This window comes from Emiliania huxleyi (genome assembly GCF_000372725.1).
Source record: "Emiliania huxleyi CCMP1516 unplaced genomic scaffold EMIHUscaffold_532, whole genome shotgun sequence".
Classification (NCBI taxonomy): Eukaryota; Haptophyta; order Isochrysidales; family Noelaerhabdaceae; genus Emiliania; species Emiliania huxleyi.
Window position 1 is genome coordinate 1 of NW_005198001.1, and position 8,289 is coordinate 8,289.

At 67.9% G+C, this 8,289-nt stretch overlaps 2 protein-coding genes across 2 annotated transcripts; one reads left to right on the forward strand and one right to left on the reverse strand.

The window, feature by feature from the left end:
• Positions 1 to 45: 45 nt before the first annotated feature.
• EMIHUDRAFT_119823 (hypothetical protein) lies at positions 46 to 4,881 on the reverse strand (the record flags this gene model as incomplete). The annotated part of the gene is made up of 4 exons (XM_005765775.1): positions 46 to 168; positions 315 to 4,409; positions 4,462 to 4,640; positions 4,728 to 4,881. Coding segments are annotated over 4 exons (4,551 nt in total), but the record flags the coding sequence as incomplete, so codon positions are not given.
• Positions 4,882 to 7,210: 2,329 nt separating this feature from the next.
• Positions 7,211 to 7,642, forward strand: EMIHUDRAFT_246833 (hypothetical protein; the record flags this gene model as incomplete). Its single annotated transcript, XM_005765776.1, has 2 exons — positions 7,211 to 7,531; positions 7,613 to 7,642. The coding sequence occupies 2 exons, from the start codon at positions 7,211 to 7,213 to the stop codon at positions 7,640 to 7,642; spliced, it is 351 nt and encodes a 116-aa protein (XP_005765833.1).
• Positions 7,643 to 8,289: the final 647 nt, after the last annotated feature.

An 8,289-nucleotide genomic window follows, 5' to 3' on the forward strand; every position in this document is an offset into this window, starting at 1 on the left:
GTCCTCGAGCGCCTTCGCCGCCGCAGCGGACGCCGCCTCGGCAACCTTGGCCGCCTCCTCCGGATCGACGCCCTTGCTGACTGCGTCGGCGGCAGCCTTGGCCGCCTCCTCGACGACCTCGGGCGGCATGTCGTCCTCGAGCGCCTTCGCCGCCGCAGCGGACGCCGCCTCGGCAACCCTTGGCCGCCTCCTCCGGATCGACCGCCCCTTTGCTGACTGCGTCGGCGGCAGCCTTGGCCGCCTCCTCGACGACCTCGGGCGGCATGTCCTCCTCGAGCGCCTTGGCCCGCCGCAGCGGACGCCGCCTCGGCAACCTTGGCCGCCTCCTCCGGATCGACGCCCTTGCTGACCGCGTCGGCGGCAGCCTTGGCCGCCTCCTCGACGACCTCGGGCGACATGTCCTCCTCGAGCGCCTTCGCCGCCGCAGCGGACGCCGCCTCGGCAACCTTGGCCGCCTCCTCTGGCTCGGCGCCCTTGCTGACCGCGTCGGCGGCAGCCTTGGCCGCCTCCTCGACGACCTCGGGCGGCATGTCGTCCTCGAGCGCCTTCGCCGCCGCAGCGGACGCCGCCTCGGCCACCTTGGCCGCCTCCTCCGGATCGACGCCCTTGCTGACTGCGTCGGCGGCAGCCTTGGCCGCCTCCTCGACGACCTCGGGCGGCATGTCCTCCTCGAGCGCCTTCGCCGCCGCAGCGGACGCCGCCTCGGCAACCTTGGCCGCCTCCTCCGGATCGACGCCCTTGCTGACTGCGTCGGCGGCAGCCTTGGCCGCCTCCTCGACGACCTCGGGCGGCATGTCCTCCTCGAGCGCCTTGGCCGCCGCAGCGGACGCCGCCTCGGCAACCTTGGCCGCCTCCTCCGGATCGACGCCCTTGCTGACCGCGTCGGCGGCAGCCTTGGCCGCCTCCTCGACGACCTCGGGCGACATGTCCTCCTCGAGCGCCTTCGCCGCCGCAGCGGACGCCGCCTCGGCAACCTTGGCCGCCTCCTCTGGCTCGGCGCCCTTGCTGACCGCGTCGGCGGCAGCCTTGGCCGCCTCCTCGACGACCTCGGGCGGCATGTCGTCCTCGAGCGCCTTCGCCGCCGCAGCGGACGCCGCCTCGGCCACCTTGGCCGCCTCCTCCGGCTCGACGCCCTCGCTGACTGCGTCGGCGGCAGCCTTGGCCGCCTCCTCGACGACCTCGGGCGGCATGTCCTCCTCGGGCGCCTTCGCCGCCGCAGCGGACGCCGCCTCGGCCACCTTGGCCGCCTCCTCCGGATCGACGCCCTTGCTGACTGCGTCGGCGGCAGCCTTGGCCGCCTCCTCGGCGACCTCGGGCGGCATGTCGTCCTCGAGCGCCTTCGCCGCCGCAGCGGACGCCGCCTCGGCAACCTTGGCCGCCTCCTCCGGATCGACGCCCTTGCTGACTGCGTCGGCGGCAGCCTTGGCCGCCTCCTCGACGACCTCGGGCGGCATGTCGTCCTCGAGCGCCTTCGCCGCCGCAGTGGACGCCGCCTCGGCAACCTTGGCCGCCTTCTCCGGATCGACGCCCTTGCTGACTGCGTCTGCGGCAGCCTTGGCCGCCTCCTCGACGACCTCGGGCGGCATGTCGTCCTCGAGCGCCTTCGCCGCCGCAGCAGACGCCGCCTCGGCAACCTTGGCTGCCTCCTCCGGATCGACGCCCTTGCTGACTGCGTCGGCGGCAGCCTTGGCCGCCTCCTCGGCGACCTTGGGCGGCATGTCGTTCTCGAGCGCCTTCGCCGCTGCAGCGGACGCCGCCTCGGCCACCTTGGCCGCCTCCTCCGGCTCGAGGCCCTTGCTGACCGCGTCGGCGGCAGCCTTGGCCGCCTCCTCGACGACCTCGGGCGGCATGTCCTCCTCGAGCGCCTTCGCCGCTGCTGCGGACGCCGCCTCGGCCGCCTTGGCCGCCTCCTCCGGATCGACGCCCTTGCTGACTGCGTCGGCGGCAGCCTTGGCCGCCTCCTCGGCGACCTCGGGCGGCATGTCCTCCTCGAGCGCCTTCGCCGCCGCAGCGGACGCCGCCTCGGCAACCTTGGCCGCCTCCTCCGGATCGACGCCCTTGCTGACTGCGTCGGCGGCAGCCTTGGCCGCCTCCTCGGCGACCTCGGGCGGCATGTCCTCCTCGAGCGCCTTGGCCGCCGCTGCGGACGCCGCCTCGGCCGCCTTGGCCGCCTCCTCCGGCTTGAAGCCCTTGCTGACTGCGTCGGCGGCAGCCTTGGCCGCCGCCTCGGCTGCCTCGGGCGGCATGTCGTCCTCGAGCGCCTTCGCCGCCGCAGCAGACGCCGCCTCGGCCGCCTTGGCCGCCTCCTCCGGATCGACGCCCTTGCTGACTGCGTCGGCGGCAGCCTTGGCCGCCTCCTCGACGACCTCGGGCGGCATGTCGTCCTCGAGCGCCTTCGCCGCCGCAGTGGACGCCGCCTCGGCAACCTTGGCCGCCTCCTCCGGATCGACGCCCTTGCTGACTGCGTCGGCGGCAGCCTTGGCCGCCGCCTCGGCTGCCTCGGGCGGCATGTCCTCCTCGAGCGCCTTCGCCGCCGCAGCAGACGCCGCCTCGGCCGCCTTGGCCGCCTCCTCCGGATCGACGCCCTTGCTGACTGCGTCGGCGGCAGCCTTGGCCGCCTCCTCGGCGACCTCGGGCGGCATGTCGTCCTCGAGCGCCTTGGCCGCCGCTGCGGACGCCGCCTCGGCCGCCTTGGCCGCCTCCTCCGGCTTGAAGCCCTTGCTGACTGCGTCGGCGGCAGCCTTGGCCGCCGCCTCGGCTGCCTCGGGCGGCATGTCGTCCTCGAGCGCCTTCGCCGCCGCAGCAGACGCCGCCTCGGCAACCTTGGCCGCCTCCTCCGGATCGACGCCCTTGCTGACCGCGTCTGCGGCAGCCTTGGCCGCCTCCTCGACGACCTCGGGCGGCATGTCCTCCTCGAGCGCCTTCGCCGCCGCAGTAGACGCCGCCTCGGCCACCTTGGCCGCCTCCTCCGGCTCGAGGCCCTTGCTGACCGCGTCGGCGGCAGCCTTGGCCGCCTCCTCGACGACCTCGGGCGGCATGTCCTCCTCGAGCGCCTTAGCCGCCGCAGCAGACGCCGCCTCGGCCACCTTGGCTGCCTCCTCCGGATCGACGCCCTTGCTGACTGCGTCGGCGGCAGCCTTGGCCGCCTCCTCGACGACCTCGGGCGGCATGTCGTCCTCGAGCGCCTTCGCCGCCGCAGCGGACGCCGCCTCGGCAACCTTGGCCGCCTCCTCCGGATCGACGCCCTTGCTGACTGCGTCGGCGGCAGCCTTGGCCGCCTCCTCGACGACCTCGGGCGGCATGTCGTCCTCGAGTGCCTTAGCCGCCGCTGCAGACGCCGCCTCGGCAACCTTGGCCGCCTCCTCCGGCTCGACGCCCTTGCTGACTGCGTCGGCGGCAGCCTTGGCCACCTCCTCGGCGACCTCGGGCGGCATGTCGTCCTCGAGCGCCTTCGCCGCCGCAGCAGACGCCGCCTCGGCAACCTTGGCCGCCTCCTCCGGATCGACGCCCTTGCTGACTGCGTCGGCGGCAGCCTTGGCCGCCTCCTCGACGACCTCGGGCGGCATGTCGTCCTCGAGCGCCTTCGCCGCCGCAGTAGACGCCGCCTCGGCCACCTTGGCCGCCTCCTCCGGCTCGAGGCCCTTGCTGACCGCGTCGGCGGCAGCCTTGGCCGCCTCCTCGACGACCTCGGGCGGCATGTCCTCCTCGAGCGCCTTAGCCGCCGCAGCAGACGCCGCCTCGGCCACCTTGGCTGCCTCCTCCGGATCGACGCCCTTGCTGACTGCGTCGGCGGCAGCCTTGGCCGCCTCCTCGACGACCTCGGGCGGCATGTCGTCCTCGAGCGCCTTCGCCGCCGCAGCGGACGCCGCCTCGGCAACCTTGGCCGCCTCCTCCGGATCGACGCCCTTGCTGACTGCGTCGGCGGCAGCCTTGGCCGCCTCCTCGACGACCTCGGGCGGCATGTCGTCCTCGAGTGCCTTAGCCGCCGCAGCAGACGCCGCCTCGGCCACCTTGGCCGCCTCCTCTGGATCGACGCCCTTGCTGACCGCGTCGGCGGCAGCCTTGGCCGCCTCCTCGACGACCTCGGGCGGCATGTCCTCCTCGAGCGCCTTCGCCGCTGCTGCGGACGCCGCCTCGGCCGCCTTGGCCGCCTCCTCCGGATCGACGCCCTTGCTGACTGCGTCGGCGGCAGCCTTGGCCGCCGCCTCGGCTGCCTCGGGCGGCATGTCGTCCTCGAGCGCCTTAGCCGCCGCAGCAGACGCCGCCTCGGCCGCCTTGGCCGCCTCCTCCGGATCGACGCCCTTGCTGACCGCGTCTGCGGCAGCCTTGGCCGCCGCCTCGGCGACCTCGGGCGGCATGTCCTCCTCGAGCGCCTTCGCCGCCGCAGCACGGCATCTTGATGCCTTCACCTTGCGGGCTTCTCGGTGTGAGCTGAGGTGATGACCACCCACGACCCGCAACCTGAGGATGCGACCCCCCCTTCCCGCTCCCTTTCCCCTCCTCGCCAAAGAGTAGGTCGCGAGAAGTGGCGGGTGAAGACGGTTTAGGCTCGGTGTACGCGACGGCACCAGCGCAAAGCCCAACCACGCCTAGTACGCCGAGCACCAGCGGCAGCTTGCTGCCCGTCGACGCCGCTCCACCTGCACCGGCAGGGCCATCGTAAGCTTCGAGACATCTGGGCTCCTGTCAAGCGACTAGCATAGTAGCAGATCAGATACACGTTTCACCTGCGGCCGGCGGCGCAGAGCTGCTGGCGATCTGATACCAGGCGTCCGAGGTGGCGCTGCCTCCGGCGGCGCCGCCAGCTGCGCCCCCGGCGGCGCCCCCCCCCCTGGGAACGAGTTCGGCATTGTGCTTGCCGTCGCCTGCCTCCGTGTCCATCGTATGCGTTCAGGCGGCGTCGGCCATCCCCCGAATACTCGAGTTGAAAGCGCGCCCTACGAGGGATTGAATCCGCAATTGGAAATTCAGGGGTGTCTGCGGGTACGGGTGGCCCCGCGTGCGTACGTACTTTTAGCGTACGGGGAGAAAAGGGAGAGGGGGTTGTGTTCTCTAGGCCCCTAAGGGCCCTACGCGCGGCGTGAGAGCTCGGAAGCGAGCTTTGCGCGGCGATCGAGGAAGGATGGCGCGGTTCACCCCCTCTCCGACCTCCGCACGGACTTGTGGGAACCGCCCGAGGCGAGCTCCAAAGTCGCCGCGCTCTGCACATGGCAGCATTTCTGCATGGCACTCCCAGCACCTTCTGCGGCGCCGTGTCACCCATTCCACATGGCTGCAGAAACAGTAATACACCCTCCCAATGACCCAACCCGCAACACAAGGGTGCTCGCCTCCAGCACCCAGATGGAGTGCAGCCTCGGCGAGCCAGACACGACCCTCTTGCCCCTCCCGCCACGCGCGAGCCTCTGCAGCAATGCGCGCAACTTAGCGTCTCATGGCCCGTGGCCGCAGGTTGCTGCTGCTGTGCGCCGACTGCGCGCTCTCTGCCGGCCGCCAGCGTGGGCCATGCATCCTACTACCTCAGGAACGCAGTGCCGAGCACCCGAGGCGGCGAGCTGCATGTGAGGGGCGGCTGTGGCCACAGCAGGTTTCAATAGACGGACCTCAAAGCTTGCCGTCGGCGTGCTGTCGTGGCGATAGCACAAGACCGCTGCAGAGGAGCCGAGTGCAGTGGCCAGAGGCTACCTGGGTCACCAAGTGGTAGCCCTTGCCCATTCTGAGCAGGGCTGTGCCTTGGTGGGGTTGTGCTTGAGCGTGTGTGAAGTGGGAGTGCGTGCCGGCGGTGTCTGTGGGTGAATCAGGCGTGTGTGAGGCTTCAGATCCGTGGTATGAGCCAGAGCGAGCTTCATCGCCCAAAATAAGGACGGTTTGGGACAGCTCAGACTTGATACTGATGGGCCTTGGCCAGGAGAGCGGCAGGGAAGGCGAGGTGGTGAGCTGGGAAGCCGCTTCGTCGGCACCTGGACGTGTCGCGATGTGAAGTGCCAAGCTGCCAACAAGTACTACTTGCGGCTATTGCTCCAAACTTCGGGAGAGAAGGCCTACATATTATGACTGCATCCATGCGCCTGGTGTATGAGGGCTGTGGATCAGGACATATCATGGTCGGTGGCGCCGGTAATGCGCTCCGGAAAGCCCTCACAATTGGCTCGGAGATGGGGTCCACCGGGGACAATCTCGGAGCCCTCTCCGTGGCATCACGAGCCGGTGTGAGCTTAAAGACCCGAGATAAGTGCGGTCTGGGACAGCTCAGGCTTGCTACTGATGGGCCTGGGCCATGAGAGCGACAGAGAAGGCGAGGTGGTGAGCTGAGAGCAGGAAATAGCGCTTCGTGGCACTTGCTTCGCGACATCGCGACAAGGTCACACGCGGACTCTCCAGCCTCGAGTCTATCGAGCTCCCCTCGCGCAAGGACCACATTTCTGACTCCCACTCCGATCATTTGCCTACAGGTCATGTTGTTGCTCAGGTCCACTCTCTCTTCGAACACTCGTGCCTCTACGGATGATGCCGGCGCTGGGGTCCCCTTCGGATGCATCGTGACATCTGACAACTGGCTTTCCACTGGTTCGTCCTCCTCGGAAGTAAAAAAGAAAGAAAGAAACCAGACACGCCAAACGAGGGATGGGAAGTAGGTTTGAGTTCATAGTGTGCCGAAATTCTTTTTCAGAAAGAAAGAAAGAAAGAAAACAGACAAACCCAGACGAGGGATGGGGGAGGAGGACAGGGTCCCCACCTGCACGAGCAGGATTTTGGAAGGACGATCAGGGGGACAGGTGGGGCTCTCCTGCTCCTGACAAGGGACACGACAGGCTCGCAGCGCGGTGCGCGGTGGACTCCCACATCCACTGGCGGTCTCATCTCAGTCTAGTGACCTGCCTCCAGCTTCCCGCTGGCAGTCTCTCACTACCACAGGCTCTTTTTCAGAGGTGAGGGAGTTTCGTTCGAAAATTCTTTTTCAGAGGTGTAATGAAGAGCCATCAGGCTCCTCTCCTCCTCTCTCATCGCTCAGCCTGACGCGACCGGTGTAATGAAGAGGGGCCATCACGCCATCAGGCTCCTCCTCCTCCTCTCCTCCTCCTCTCCATCGTCCAGCCTGACGCTCGGACGCGTCAGGGCGCTGCGTGCTCTCGGCGAGCGGTCGATCCAATTTGCACGCGACGGCCACTACGACCGCGCAGAGGCGCTACAACGGAGGGTTCTGAATGGGATGAAAAAGCACGGGCACCCAGACATCGCAACCGCCCTGAACAATCTCGCCGACACCTGTTACCTTCAGGGCGCCCTCGAGGAGGCGGAGAGACTGCAGCGCGAGCTGTGGAGTTTTCAGCGCGAGCGCTTGGGTGACGGGCATCCTCAGACGCTCAAGGTGATGGGCATCCTCCTTCCCGTCACACTGACGGCTCAGGGCCGCTTCGCCGAAGCCATGGGCTTGTGCTCCGAGGCGGGGTCGCAGATGGACGAGCACCTAGGAGAAATGCACCCACACACCATCGCGGCTGCGGCGCTGCGCGAGGTCTTGGCGGCGCATGTACAGGGCACCTTTGAGGCCGCCCCCCGCCACCCATGACCTGCCCTGCCCGCTCTGGCTGAACCTGCCTCTGGCGCGTAGGCTCTGTACTCGGCACCGCCGCCGATCTGAAGAGCCTCGAGTGTTTACTGCATGTTTGCTTTGGCGGCAGGGCAGCTCGTTCACCTTCTATTGCATGGCGAGCGGCATCGGTGTGTCAGTAGATGGTGCCCGGTGCCGGCTGCAATGTCTTAGGACGCCGGCCAAAGAAAAAGGTACGGCGGTTCCCCGGCGGGATCAGAGGCAGACCGTGCACTGTACTCTGATTACCCTCTTCCGCATATACGCGTTGGTCGGTGGTCCCTTTAATTCCCCCCCGGGCAGGTGTATGTTATTTTTGCTTGGGGCGGCACTCATGACGGGGTAGGTAGGGTAGGGTCTGGGCCCTCCCGTCGGGTTTTTCCCTCTCTCACGCTGGAATTTTCAGAAAAAGAATTTTTCCGCCCAAATCACGATGTCAACCCTCCCCAAGTCGTTGATCTGGGGTGCTTGTAGGGCTTGAGAGTGGGGCCTGCCATGTCACAGGAAGGACTGTGGTTGCAGGATAGTACCACCAACCATCACTTTAGTTGGTATAGTACCCCACCTTCACCCACGCCGTGATTTCTTTTTTAGTTTCCCATAAGTAAGGTAGGTAGGTAGGTAGGTAGGTAGGGGCAGGGCAGGGGCCGGTCAGTTTTTTGCAGAATTTCATCATGAGTGCCGCCCAAGCAAAAATA